Source organism: Saimiri boliviensis, chromosome 13, assembly GCF_048565385.1.
Source record: "Saimiri boliviensis isolate mSaiBol1 chromosome 13, mSaiBol1.pri, whole genome shotgun sequence".
Lineage (NCBI taxonomy): Eukaryota > Metazoa > Chordata > Mammalia > Primates > Cebidae > Saimiri > Saimiri boliviensis.
The window spans coordinates 702,596-718,300 of NC_133461.1; the positions used below are offsets into that span (position 1 = coordinate 702,596).

General features: G+C 52.6%; 1 protein-coding gene across 6 annotated transcripts in view; it reads right to left on the minus strand.

Moving 5' to 3' along the window:
* Positions 1 to 15,705, minus strand: part of CTDP1 (CTD phosphatase subunit 1) — a 74,610-nt gene that overhangs the window by 41,969 nt on the left and 16,936 nt on the right. For all 6 annotated transcript variants that reach the window (XM_039463768.2, XM_074383226.1, XM_010336713.2 and 3 more), the window contains 2 exons: positions 14,371 to 14,499; positions 5,366 to 5,516 (listed from right to left, as the gene is read on the minus strand). In XM_039463768.2, the coding sequence (XP_039319702.1) occupies positions 5,366 to 5,516; positions 14,371 to 14,499 (280 nt within the window). The remainder of the gene's footprint in view (positions 1 to 5,365; positions 5,517 to 14,370; positions 14,500 to 15,705) is intronic.

The following is a 15,705-nucleotide window of genomic DNA, read 5'->3' on the forward strand; positions in this document are numbered from 1 at the left end:
TTTAGGCAACAAAGAAGCTTGCCTGACAGAAGAGACTGGGAAGAAGGTCAGACTTGACATCACACTGACCAGCCGCTGCAGAATGTACTTCCACAGTGAGGAATCTGCTTGGGCTGCATTTGACACCTCCTTTACATGACATCCGTCATTACAAGTCTAATGAAATTTTTACAAACAATTTCCTGAAGAGCTTCAGGTGCCTGATGATCTGCTTTGACTCCTTTAATAGAGCAATACCATGCCATCTGCAAAACCACCTTCTACAATTCAGGAAGCACCCTGATCACAATCAACAAATCAGGCACAGATTTTTTGGGATTACTTCTGCTCTGGGTTTCTTGGTCTACAAATTTACCTTCTGAACTTTAAGCCTACTGTGTTTATCTTCCTAACTTTGCGAAGTTTTCAGTTTACATTAAAAAGTGCCCATATTTATAAATAAAAACTATTTTAAAATAAGTTATCTCTTGCTAATTTACAAGAACCATAGAATATGTAGTAATCATATTTCAGTTTGTGGAAGTAGGGTGCTAAACAAAAGCAAAACAGGCTTTTCAGGTAATTTATTCCATTCATAAAATACGTTGGAGGCATCAAGTTCAATGTCAATTTAATTTCACCAACCATTTAAAACATTCTGGAGGTGAAAAGCTACTGTAATTATGAAGCCTCAAAAAGAAACATTTCAGTTACTCATCATACAAGTGGCTGAAGGCATAAACTTGTACATACCTCAAGGAACAGGTATTCTATTGCACCTAGATAATGTGTTTAGCGGTGTTTGTTCATTTAACATTTACTAAGTTTAACATTACTTGGAATTTTACTGGGAATAAAAGGTACAAGAATGAATGCAACACAATTATAACTCTCCCAAGAGGCTGAAACTGTAAGAAAACTGAACACATGAACACACAACCTCTATCTGCCATGACATGTGCAGATGCCAGGGAACAAAATGGCGACTGGACTGCGGAAGAGCGAGCGGGTGCAGAGCGGGGAGCTGGGACTGTGGTCTTGCCACGGCACGCAGATCCCCTGCACAACTGTTAGCTATGCAGAAAGCCAGGAGGCAGACTAGGCATCTCAGAAGCACCATGAACCCAAAGTCCAGCCACGCAGCCCATGTTCTCTCAAGACTTAAGTCTCACTGGAAAGCCCGGCTCCACGTCCCCGCATGGCCCAGAGGGTCCACTTCCGGGATCTGAACGCGCCCTGAAGGCCTGGCGTCACCTCCCCACGTGGCCCACAGGGTCCACTTCTGGGATCTGAACGTGCCCTGGAAGGCCCAGCGTCACCTCCCCACGTGGCATATGGTGTCCACTTCTGCAATGTGTTGTGACTGCACTCTATCCAATCACTACTGATCTCACGCTGGCTTTTAATCAATTACCTCCTGCACCCATCCCTACTGGGCTCATTCTCTGCAACACCATCTCTGAAATCACAACTGCAAGGAAACAAAAGAGCTGATCCATGCACCTCAGGTACCCTCCGGCCCCATGGCACTGTGGTTAAAATACAAGAGCAGATCCATGAACCTCAGTTATCCTGCGGCCCCGCGCTGTGTGACACACTCTGGGCTCTGTAAGATCTTCTGGAAAATGAACCTGCTTCCTGGCGGAGGTATCACCACCTCCAGATGTTTCAAATGCACCACTGTCAGCAACTTTTGGTTCCTTGATACCACTGGTTTGTTAACATTTCATTAACAAAAAGATGCTGCGGCTTGGTGTGGTGGCTCATGCCTGTAATCCCAGCACTTTGGGAGGCCAAGATGGGCAGATCAAGAGGTCAGAAGATCAAGACCATCCTAGCCAACATGGTGAAACCCCGTTATCTACTAAAAATATAAAAAATAGCCAGGTGTGGTGGCATGCACCTGTAATCCCAGCTACTCAGGAGGCTCGGGCAGGAGAATCGCTTGAACCCGGGAGGCGGAGGCCGCAGTGAGTCGAGATCACGCCGTTGCACTCCAGCCTGGGCAACAGAGCAAGACTCTGTATCAAACAAACAAACAAAAAAAAACCATACTTGGACTTAAAGGAGAAATAAACGATACTGTTTCTTCCTGTATAAAGAACATGTAAATTCTAGATGAGCACTGAGGCCACACGGTTACTAAATCTAGAGTCTCTTAACAGAATTATTAGACTCTACTGCAAGATAAATGAAACGCATCCCAAACACTTACCATTTCTATCCTGGTCAGACTGAAAGCACACATGCTATGAACACGGTAACTTTCTTTTTTTGAGATGGAGTCTCACTATTGTTGGCCAGGCTGGAGTGCAATGGCGTGATCTTGGCTCACGGCAAACTCCGCCTCCTGAGTTCAAGCAATTCTTCTGCCTTAGCCTCCCAAGTAGCTGGAATTACAGACACCAGCCACCACACCCAGCTAATTTTTTTTTGTACGTTTAGTAGAGAAGGGGTTTCACCGTGGTGGCCAGACTGATCTCGAACTCCTGACTTCAGATGATCTGCTGGCCTTGGCCTCCCAAAGTGCTAGGATTACAGGCATGAGCCACCATGCACAGCCGAACATGGTCACTTTCCAAATGAAAAGCATCGAAAGCGGAAGCTCAGCAGCCACCTCAGGCTTCAGGCTGGACCTCACTTTCTCACTTGTTGAAAAGCTGACCCACGTCATCGCTACAGATCTCGCCAGCCACGAGCCTTGAGGCTCACCCGTCAAAGCAAAGCTGGCCTTCCTGAACCACAGCCTGGACGCAGCCCTTCTCCCACATTGCTGGACTGCTGAGAATCTCTGCATCTGTGCTCATAGGGATTGGTCTGCAGTTTCCCTGTGATGTCTTCGTCTGGTTTTCACCAACATCCCTCAGACCCACTGGAACTGGAACTTGCGCATAAAAAGTGCAGACAGGGCCCCGTGATGCTCAGCACACCTAGCAGGTCTCACTGCAGCAGGACCCAGGCTTGAGGCCCTCTGCAGACAAGGGACCATGAGCAGGTCACTACTCTGCTGTCCACGTGGCTTGGCAGTCTGTGGACATCAGCATGAACATCCTGCTGAATCTGTAAGCAGCGACCAGGATCCCTCCAGCTTTCAGGCTGATAAGGAAACATGACATTCTCTTTACCTGCTTCATCTTACACCACACGAGGCCTCATTACCGTGGAATCAGAACGCGGCGTCCCATGCCCTGTGTGTCCGTGTGACGGGCAGCAAGGGCGTGGCCCAGCTGAAACCTGGAACCCCTTTGCTTTTAGCCCAACCCCCCTCCAGCCAAGCATTTAGACAGACCCGAGACTTCCACATGTTCCTCCTCACTGGGGCTTGTGTGCTCTAACCAACCAACGCCGATGCCTCTCAGAAAAGGATAAGCAAGACCTGGAGAGCAAAGACCTGTGAGACAGCCAACCCAAACAACCCCAGCTTTAAAGGGCAAGACCTGGAGAGGGAAGCCCCAAACAAGAAACATTTGCACGGCCACTAAACAAACGTATGGGAAGACAGGAGAGGAGGAGAAAAACCACTGATACGGCCCGGACCGCCGTCTTCAGGAGTCAGACGTGCGGGTCACTGGGCTGTGCCCGCCGGCGTGCACCCGTGCGGGAGGCGGGAGGCTGGGGCACTCGGCAAACCCCCCGCCCTCCCAGGGAGCAGTCCTCACAGTCCCAGGGGTCAGGAATCACTCCCTCCCCTGACAAATCCTGGTTTCAGGAACTCGCCCGGAGGACCCCGCCCACAGAGGAGGGAGAAAATCTTACATGAAATGATGTAGATTTATAACCATGTGATGGATACATTCTTAGTGATAAAATCTTATGTGAAAAGAACATAAGCATGTAAACTTGTGCATATATTAAGACAAAATAGGCAAAATTATACACCAAAAAAACAGAGAATAGGGGACAGGCGTGAAGATGGTGCCCGTGAGGAATAATTTTCTGGTTCTTTGTCTTTCCCTGACATTTGTAATTGTAAAAGTGATGTCTCTCCCCACTCCCCCCACTCCTGCATTGTCTAGTTTGAGTGGGTGTCGCCATCACTGTGGTTTGTGTGACTTACGGGTCGGACCCTGGGAGGTGCCCAGGCCCTGGATGTGAAGGCACAATCTGGGCTGGGAGCATGCAAAGGCTTCGGGGGTCTCCTCTCACATGCGGCTTGTGTGAGTTGCAGGCACTGGGCACAATCCGGGCCTGGAGCATGCAAAGGGTTCAAGGTCTGTTTTCACACAGTAGGTGGCTTAGTCGGCTGGAGCTGCTCTAAAGAAACTCCATAGAGTGGGTGACTCAGGAACAGATGTCCCTCCCCACAGTTCTGGACGCAGGAGCCTGACCGAGACGCCAGCCACTTGGCTGCGGGTCAGCGGATGCCGGCTCGCCGTGTCCTCCTTGGGCTCCCCCCGCCTGCCTGGGTAAGGGCCCCGATTCCATTCACGAGCTTGGAGCCCTCATGGCCTCACCACCTCCCACGCCCCTCCTAACGCCCTTGCCTCGGAGACTAGGTTTTAACATATGCACTTGGGGGTGTAAAACCATGAGATCATAGCAGCAGTTAATTCTCTGCTGGTCTGAGGACGTCACCAGTATCACCCTTGTGCACGATTACCTGTCTTCACATCATCTATCTCAGGCAGCCACAGAGCCACAGCCATAATGTTACAGGTGAATGTGTCCAATTTTTTTACAAGAGGAATTAAAGGTCATGATCAAAATTTCCTACAAAGGCACTAAATAAAGGAGGATTCAAAATTCATCTCTTACCAACGACAAACGACTAAGACCAATCTAGAAAGACCTCTGAATTTTAAAATGTTCAATCTAACAACCTCTGGAGCCGGCAAGGCGGAGCTCTGTCTACGCTGCCACTCGGCGCCCACATCCTCGTGGGACACACGGTCCCCGTCCCGTGGCATCGTCCCCTTGCTTCCTCCCACACAGGCCGGTGCTCACACTGTCACCCCGGAGACAGAAGCAAACGTTAAACAGTAAGGGTGCCCACGTTTAGGTAAGAGACGGTCATCCTGTGTGCAGTGAGGCACCCAGCGTGAGCGCACAGAAGCAGCCTGGCCCGAAGTCCTCATGAACCAATTAAAAAGTTATCTGTCAGAGTATGTCCACAGAAAATGTGTCCACGTGGTCCCCACAGACTTCCAAAGTGGCTTGCTTACCCAGTACCGCACCCAGGCAGAATGAGCCGCAGCCCCACCCTCAACCAGCCCTGAGGGCAGAATTCCCTTCCTCACTACCCTCTGCGCAACGGCCAACCCTAAGACCCAAACTGAGCTCCTGGAGGAGCTTCCGCACTTTTCTTTCTTCACCTTTAAAATACCATCACGGAGAACAGGAAATAAACCCAGTGCTCACACCCCGAATGTGGCTGTGGCTGACCGACCTGCGATGGTGTGCGCATACAGCCGGCTGCCGAAGGTGAAGACGTGCAGCTCGTACAGCTTGGCGATCTTCTCCAGGAAGTCCTTGCAGTGAGGACGCAGGCGAGTGTGCAGCATGGGCTCGCCCCGGCCGAGCTGGAAGTGAAAGATGCCCTGGAAGAATGACAGGACGGTCAGGAGAAAAGGCTGAGGACCCGGGGAGGCCCCCTAAACCCACGTGCCTGAGACAGGCGTCCTGAAGACACACATGTGCCCTCCCCTCCACACAGGACACAGGACATGCGAGTGTGTGCCCACCCCTCCACATGGGACAGACCCCGCCCCTCCACGTGGGACAGAAGACACACATGTGCCCTCCCCTCCACACAGGACACAGGACATGCGAGTGTGTGCCCACCCCTCCACGTGGGACAGACCCCGCCCCTCCACGTGGGACAGAAGACACACATGTGCCCTCCCCTCCACACAGGACACAGGACATGCGAGTGTGTGCCCACCCCTCCACATGGGACAGACCCCGCCCCTCCACGTGGGACAGAAGACACACATGTGCCCTCCCCTCCACACAGGACACAGGACATGCGAGTGTGTGCCCACCCCTCCACATGGGACAGACCCCGCCCCTCCACGTGGGACAGAAGACACACATGTGCCCTCCCCTCCACACAGGACACAGGACATGCGAGTGTGTGCCCACCCCTCCACATGGGACAGACCCCGCCCCTCCACGTGGGACAGAAGACACACATGTGCCCTCCCCTCCACACAGGACACAGGACATGCGAGTGTGTGCCCACCCCTCCACGTGGGACAGACCCCGCCCCTCCACGTGGGACAGAAGACACACATGTGCCCTCCCCTCCACACAGGACACAGGACATGCGAGTGTGTGCCCACCCCTCCACATGGGACAGACCCCGCCCCTCCACGTGGGACAGAAGACACACATGTGCCCTCCCCTCCACACAGGACACAGGACATGCGAGTGTGTGCCCACCCCTCCACATGGGACAGACCCCGCCCCTCCACGTGGGACAGAAGACACACATGTGCCCTCCCCTCCACACAGGACACAGGACATGCGAGTGTGTGCCCACCCCTCCACATGGGACAGACCCCGCCCCTCCACGTGGGACAGAAGACACACATGTGCCCTCCCCTCCACACAGGACACAGGACATGCGAGTGTGTGCCCACCCCTCCACATGGGACAGACCCCGCCCCTCCACGTGGGACAGAAGACACACATGTGCCCTCCCCTCCACACAGGACACAGGACATGCGAGTGTGTGCCCACCCCTCCACATGGGACAGACCCCGCCCCTCCACGTGGGACAGAAGACACACATGTGCCCTCCCCTCCACACAGGACACAGGACATGCGAGTGTGTGCCCACCCCTCCACATGGGACAGACCCCGCCCCTCCACGTGGGACAGAAGACACACATGTGCCCTCCCCTCCACACAGGACACAGGACATGCGAGTGTGTGCCCACCCCTCCACATGGGACAGACCCCGCCCCTCCACGTGGGACAGAAGACACACATGTGCCCTCCCCTCCACACAGGACACAGGACATGCGAGTGTGTGCCCACCCCTCCACATGGGACAGACCCCGCCCCTCCACGTGGGACAGAAGACACACATGTGCCCTCCCCTCCACACAGGACACAGGACATGCGAGTGTGTGCCCACCCCTCCACATGGGACAGACCCCGCCCCTCCACGTGGGACAGAAGACACACATGTGCCCTCCCCTCCACACAGGACACAGGACATGCGAGTGTGTGCCCACCCCTCCACATGGGACAGACCCCGCCCCTCCACGTGGGACAGAAGACACACATGTGCCCTCCCCTCCACACAGGACACAGGACATGCGAGTGTGTGCCCACCCCTCCACATGGGACAGACCCCGCCCCTCCACGTGGGACAGAAGACACACATGTGCCCTCCCCTCCACACAGGACACAGGACATGCGAGTGTGTGCCCACCCCTCCACATGGGATAGACCCCGCCCCTCCACGTGGGACAGAGGACACACATGTGCCCTCCCCTCCACACAGGACACAGGACATGCGAGTGTGTGCCCACCCCTCCACATGGGACAGACCCCGCCCCTCCACGTGGGACAGAAGACACACATGTGCCCTCCCCTCCACACAGGACACAGGACATGCGAGTGTGTGCCCACCCCTCCACATGGGACAGACCCCGCCCCTCCACGTGGGACAGAAGACACACATGTGCCCTCCCCTCCACACAGGACACAGGACATGCGAGTGTGTGCCCACCCCTCCACATGGGACAGACCCCGCCCCTCCACGTGGGACAGAAGACACACATGTGCCCTCCCCTCCACACAGGACACAGGACATGCGAGTGTGTGCCCACCCCTCCACATGGGATAGACCCCGCCCCTCCACGTGGGACAGAAGACACACATGTGCCCTCCCCTCCACACAGGACACAGGACATGCGAGCGTGTGCCCACCCCTCCACATGGGATAGACCCCGCCCCTCCACGTGGGACAGAGGACACACATGTGCCCTCCCCTCCACATGGGACAGAGGACACATGTGTATCCACCTCTCACGTGTGTGCCCGCCCCACCACATGGGACAGAGGACACACGTGTACCCACCCCTCACATGTGTGTGCCCGCCCCTCCACGTGGGACAGAGGACACACATGTGCCCACCCCTCACGTGTGTAAGCCCACCCCTCCACATGGGACAGAGGACACACATGTACTCACCCCTCACATGTTTGTGCCCGCCCCTCCACATGGGACAGGGGACACATGTCTACCCACCACTCACGTGTGTGTGCCCACCCCTCCACATGGGACAGAGTTCACATGTGTACCCACCACTCACGTGTGTGTGCCCGCCCCTCCACATGGGACAGAGTACACGTGTACCCACCCCTCCACATGGGACAGAGGGCACACATGTACCCACCACTCACGTGTGTGTGCCCGCCCCTCCACATGGGACAGAGGACACACGTGTGCCCACCGCTCACGTGTGTGTGCCCGCCCCTCCACATGGGACAGAGTACACGTGTACCCACCCCTCCACATGGGACAGAGGACACACGTGTACCCTCACGTGTGTGTGCCCGCCCCTCCACATGGGACAGAGGATGCGCATATGCACACCCCTCCAAATAAGAATGTGACCCCAACTGGTGCGAGGAGCTACCAGTGGCATTTACAACCCACTGTGTGAGTACTTTCCGGGCACGCAGTACAAGTGAGCAAGTGTGGCCTTCTCTGCTGTGGGAATGCCTGCAGTGAGTGTGGTAATGGCTGCCCATGAAAACTATGGTAACTGCCTACCTGCAGCAACTGTTTAGGATAACCACCTCAGGCAACGACACTAACAGTAACATGTAACACCGTATACTAGCTCCACGATAACTACACTAACCACCTGCCTGCAACTACCACCCCTGATAACCACACCACCAGTCACAACCTATGATAGCTACACAATAACCATCCCCAACGACCAGGCCACCTAGGATGGCCATGCCGACAGTAACGCCCATGTAACTACACAATAACCACCGACGACAAGGACACTTACTCCTCACGGTAACCATCCACCACCGCCTTGGATAACCACCCGTGATGACCATGCCAACGGTAACAACCTATGATAACTACAAGATAGACACTGATGCCACTTCCGCCTTTGTCTCTTCAAATGCAGACCTGTGTTAAACAGCAAAGCCACACAGGTCGCTCTGAACAGACGTCCACATCATGCGCTGAGAGTGTTTTCCTGAGTTACTGAATAAAGGAAATCAAACATTCAAGTAACCTGGTATAATGCACAAGTAATTTGCAGACAGTTTCTTTCATTTACACATACAACACAAAATCTGAAAGTATTCTAAATCCTACTTAGTAGACGGATGAAATGAGCAATACCAACCTGCTTACATGTGACCCAACATGCGTCAGTTTCCTTTCCTCAGGAAGTTAAACTTTGATCCTTTTAATCCTGTCCCTTACTTGCTGAGTAAAATGTTTACTCTCAATGGCTTTAGAAGGCAGGTGACTTGAGCCCAGTTAAATTTTTCTAAGTTAGTTACAACCTCATGAAGAAGTGATTCTGTTAAAGATTTAGGAGTGAGAAGTTTTATTAACAACTCTTCCGCTACTCAATAGTAAAAAGTCCATAGCTGTCGAGGCTTTGGGAGGTGTGGCCAGCACCACCCTGATCCCCAAAACTGCTCTCAACAAGGGGCCAGGAGTAGGGCCAGGCCCCGGCCCCAGGGTCTCCTCTGGATGTCTAGTACGGCACACTACTAGGCACTGGGAGGCAGAGGGCTGTTCATGCTTAGACCACCCTCCCCACCACATTGGGACATCTTCGCCTTCCAGACCGCACATGGACAAACAGCTGCATGATGACCAGACTCCAGCTGTCCCCAGCAAGTCTACCTTGGAGACACTGAGAATCACGTGAATTTTGTGGTTTCCCAGTGAACGTGATTCTTGTTGACGCTCTACTGTAGCTTACTACATGTGCAGTAGCATCATGTCTAAAAGAACGATGTACCTAGCCTAATTTAAAAATGTTTTTATTATTAAAAATGGCTGGGCGCGGTAGCTCACACCTGTAATCCCAGTACTTTGGGTTGCCGAGGCAAGGGGATCACTTGAGGTGAGGAGTTCAAGACCAGCCTGGCCAACAAGATACAACTCTGCCTCTACTAAAAATACAAAAATTAGCTGGGTGTGGTGGTACCCAGCTACTCAGGAGGCTGAGGCACAAGAATCGCTTCAACCTGGGAGGTGGAGGCTGCAGCGTACCGAGACGGCGCCACTGCACTCCAGTCTGGGCGACAAAGCGAGTCTCCATCTCAAAAATAAAAACAGAATAAATTTATTATTTATTATTTTAAAATGCTAATGACCATGTGAGACTTCAGCAAGTCACATACTTTTTGCTGGTGCAGGGTCCTCCCTTCGATGTTGACAGCTGCTGACTGATCAGAGGGGCGGTTGCTGAGGCAGGGGTGGCTGTGATAATTTCATAAAATGAGATGACAATGAAGTCTGTCCCATCAATCGACTCTTCCTTTTACAAAAGACTTCTCTGTAGCATGCAATGCTGTTTGACAGCATTTTACCCAGAGAAGAAACTTCAAAACTAGGGGCAATTCTCTCTCCCTCTGCCACTGCTTCACCAACTAGTTTACGTAACACTCTAAATTCTCTGTCGTCATTTCAACAGCATTCCCGGCATCTTCAGGAGCGGATTCCACTTCAAGAAATTATTTTCTTTGCTCATCCACAGGAAGCAACACCTCATCTGTTCACGTTTCACCCTGAGGTTGCTGCAATTCGTCAGCGTCAGGCTCCACTCCTAGTTCCCTCGCCATTTCCACCCACTGCAGCTCCTTCCGCTGCTGAGGTCTTCGGCCTCTTAAAGTGATCCACCAAAGTTGGAATCAACAGCATCTAAACTCCTCGTTGATGCTGATATTCTGACCTCCTCCCATGAATCACGTATTTCCTGGTGGCACCTGCAATGGTGAATCCTTTCCAGAAGGATTTTCTATTTGATTTTCCCAGAATCATCAGAGAAATTGCTCTCTAAGGCAGCTACAGCCTTAGGAGATATACTTCTTTGCAGGGAATCCATGAGACCCACACGTTGGTGCACCAGGGTGCAGGGAGCCAGCCCTACATCACCCATGGGCACCCCAAGTTCAGTGGCGACAAGGAAATGTGAGAAAGACAGATTAAAAGAAAAAGTGGGATCACTTTATTACTCTGGAGCATGCGTCCCCAAACTACGGCCCGCGGGCTGCATGCGGCCCCCTGAGTCCATTCATCCGGCTCCCCGCCACACTTCAGTCCATTTATCCGGCCCCCCGCACCTCTTTCATTGGTGGTCAGTGAGAGGAGCACAGTATGTGGCGGCCCTCCAACGGTCTGCGGGACAGTGAACTGGCCCCCTGTGTAAAAAGCCTGGGGACGCCTGCTCTGGAGGAAACAGGGAAGGCCCCGAGCTCTGATTATCCACACTACTTACTGATTACAATCACTTTGATCTGTAGGGTAGGGGTAGAGTGATGGTGGAGTGAATCAGTGAGCCAGAACCGCTGTACCATCCTCAGAACTGGTAACAGCGGTGGTTTGGGAGTGTCCCAAAACAAGAACATGTGGTTCTCTTTAGCCTATTATCTATGTGCAGCTGACGGAACACAGGCCTTACAAGGAGCCTACAAGTGCGGCTACGTCACAGTGCTACGAAGGGGTTTACGTCCTCGAGCACAATGTTTACGGTAACAGAGCCTCGGTCACCCTGCACCGGAACACGAGGCGCAGGGCCTTCCTCCGCAGAGCCTGCTGCGGGTTTCTGCGGTTTGCTGCTCCTTGTTTGTCAGTCACTCGTAACCAATTTATGTAGGCACTCTGTCAGTCCTTTCTCCTTTGCAGTGTTTCCCAACACTTCTTAAATAGTAAGAGGCCGGGCACTGCCTTCTCTCCAGCTGTGAAAGCCCCACACAGCATATTCTTCCGTCTGCACTGAACACCTGCTGTTTGGCGCGGCCTCCCTCATCGGTGGTCTCAGCCGGATCTCCCGGAGAACGTGCTGCAGCTTCTCCATCAGCACCTGCTGCTCCACCTAGCTTTCCTGTTACGGAGACGGCGCCTTGGACCAACCTGTCTGGTTTCCAGCTTTTCTTCTGCAGCTTCCTCACCTCACTCACCTTCACAGAATTGAAGAGAGTCAGGGCCTTGCTCTGGATGAGGCTTTGGCTTAAGGGAATGTTCTGGCTGGTTTGATCTTCTACTCAGACCACGGCAACTCTCTCCTAAGCAACAAGGCTGTTTCATGTCTAATCATGTGTGTGTTCACTGAAGAAGGATTGTTAGTTTGCTTCAAGAATGTTTCCTCTGCATTCACACCTTGGCTGTTTAGTGCAAGAGGCCGAGCCTGCAGCCTATCCTGGCTTTCAGCGCGCCTTCCTCACCAAGCATAATCACTTCTACCTTCTGATTGAAAGTGAGAGACTAGTGAGCCTTCCTTTCACTTGAAAACTTAAAGGTCACGGTAGGGTTATTACTTTGGCCTAATTTCAATACTGCTATGCCTCAGGGAATAGGGAGGCCTGGGCACGGGAACAGAGAGACAAGGCATGGGCGGCTGATGGAGCCATCAGAAACACACAGCTATCCATCAGGTTTGCCATCTTATGTGGGCGTGGTTCGTGGCACCCCAAAACAATTATAACAGTGACCTCAAAGATTGCTGATCCAAATCCCTGGAACAGGGAGAACACGAATTAAAAACCTATTACGACAGCGATTTCGAAGACTGCCGATCATCAATCTCTGTAACAGGGAGAACATTAATGACAAAATTATTGTAACACTGACTTTGAAGATCGCTGATCATAAATCCCTAGAACAGGGAGAACACTAATGAAAAAACTGTTACAACAGTGACTTCAAAGACCATGGACCACCGACCCCTGTAACAGACAGAACACGAACGAGGAGCCTGAAGTACCACGGGAATTTCTAAAACGTGACGCAGCACTTGGTGGGCACATGCCATTGGAAAATGGCACCCACAGATGTGCTCAACAAAGGGTCCTCCAGACCTCCTCTCTGGGAAAACACAGTATCCGTGAAGCATAAAATGAGGTAGGCCTATAAAACTCACTGAACGTCCAGCTTCAAAGGCACAACAAAAGCAAGGAATAGCCAGGGCAATTTACGAAGGTATATACATGCAAAATGTATTTTCATAAAGTCCTTACATCCTTCAAAATACTTAGTTTGTCACAAAACAGGCATTAAAAAAACCCCAAAACCCTTAGTGAGTAGAGTAGTTGGTATGAATGAACCTATCTGAAAATATCCAGTTTCTACTGCAAAAAAGAAAATATTCCTGTTTAAGATGCCATGATATACAAAAATGACTAACACAGCCAAAAATATCAACTGTTTTGTGGGTAAAGGCCTGAATTCAGGCCCTAAAGGAAACTCCTGTGTAGTTACTCAATTACCTCCTTTTGCAAACTGTGTTTAAGACACAGGAGTTTATGTCACCTAAGGGTTCCACACAGATCACCCTGACCACCTGACTGACTCTGCCAGCATCAACCAAACTTCTTCCAGATGAAGCTCGTCACAAGCCTGACTTCTGCCCAACTGCATCAATCTGTCCTGGCTGCTGGTCCCAGGCCCTGGCATTTGGCCATGGAGGACGCCCGGCTCTGTGGTGACCCTCTGGCCTGCCGGGTGGCTGCCTTCGGGACGTGCAAGATGCCCAGGAACGCCCTCAGGCACTGGCAAGGTCAGAACTGATGTGCCTCTGAAATCTCAAACCAAACACCAGAGTCCACATACTACCTATCTAATAGCAAACATAAAAAGTAACTCAGTGTTGGTGAGGGCCTCCCTGTTGGTGACCGTCCATGCTGACAAAGCCTTTGGTCTAGAATTCAGCTTCTCCAGCTTCATCCTGAGGGCAAGCTCGGGAAGGACTTTGTATGCACTAAATAGGATTCCCCCATAATTCTCCCGGAAAACGCGTGCTGGCCACCTCCCAGCCTTTTCCTCCAGCTCAGTGCCCCCAAGAACAAACCCAGGCATCCACCTGCCCTCAACATCCCACTCCCCGCTCAGATCCTCACACTGCCCACCACCCCGTCCTCACGGGAACGCTCCCCTCTCAGACGCTCCTCACGCCGCCCACCACCCCCCTACCCCGTCCCCACACGAAGGGCAGGAAGTGGGACGCCGCCCCCACCACACAGGAGACGCAGTGGGCATCAGGATTTCTGCCCGGGGCCTCGGACGCTCCTCAGCAGCCCGACAGACACAAGGCTCACGCCCAGAAGCAGCAGGTCTGCTTTCGAGATCCAGGCTGACCCATGGGAACGAACCGCGCTCACACGGTCACACGACTCTGAGTCGGACGTCTGGGGCGGGGCGCTGTCCCGCAGGGGGCCGCCCACACGCACCTTATTCGACATCTGCTGGCAGTGCTGCTCCGTCGTGTGGATCAACGTCTGGTCCAAATCCACCATGAGCACGAGCTTCCGGTTTCTGTGCAGCCGCTGCTGGTCTTCCCTTCCCAGCTGCTCAGCTTGCTACAACCAAGAAGAAACAAGAAATGACAAAGTCAGCATGTTCGCATCCAAAGCAAAACTCCATCTTATCAGAAACACAAAACGATACCGGCGCGTTCCTCTCCGGACCCTGGCACTCCCCACGGCCTGTGCTGGGTCACCAACCTGGCCATGGCAGCCTCACTTGTGACCATCATTTTAGAACTCAGGTAAACACATGAGCCAATGAAAATGGAGGTGAAGAGAAACCGGCTGTTTCTATAAAAGTTGGATTGAGCCCGGGTGTGGTGGCTCATGCCTTAATCCCAGCACTTTGGGAGGCCGAGGCCGGTGGATCACGAGGTCAGGAGTTCAAGACCAGACTGGCCAATATGGTGAAATCCCATCTCTACTAAAAATACAAAAAAAAAAAAAAAAAAACGTTAGCCAGGTGTGGTGGCACATGCCTTTAGTCCCAGCTACTCGGGAGGCTGAGGCAGAAGAATCACTTGAACCGGGAGATGGAGGTTGCAGTGAGCCAAGATCACAGCACTGTACTCCAGCCTGGGGGACACAGGAAGACTCCGTCTCAAAAAAAAGAAAAAAAGTTGGATTCGATGCTATGGACCACTCAATAAAAGTGAGCTGCAAAATTAAGAAAGAAACCAAGTCAGCTGGCTGGGAGGAGGGAGCCGCTGGGCAGCCCAGGCTGGGCAGCAGAGACCAGTGAGGGCGCTGCGCTCAGAACCACCCACGATCAGCCTATTCCTGTGTCTCGAAGAGACCCGGGGCCTGGCGACGGCGTCCCGGAGTGTCCCTCCACGCCAGTTCCGGAGCAGAGCTCCTAACAAGGGCCCAGCCGCCTGGCATCAGGAGCCCGGCACGGGGTACAGCACACGGGATGCGACAGTCCAGACGCATCACGCTGCCCTTGTCACTGCAACTGGCCCTCACTCTTCACAAACAAAATCCCGGTCCTGCTCAGGGAAAACCTCCTCCCATGGCCGTCCCCGAAAGGAAACGCACAAAGGTGCCGGCAGGTACCCGGTTATGGAGGAGATGGGGGTACTTTCTTCTCCCTTCACCCCCAAACTTGCCAGCTTTGGTTGATGCACACACGTTTACGTTTGTCTAAAGTTTAGCAATTCAGAAAGCCCAGAATCACGTATCTGGCATTTTGTTTTTCCCACAAAAACATTAAAATTGGTGTCCATCATTTAAAAGCACGAATTTACTAAAGTCGTTAAC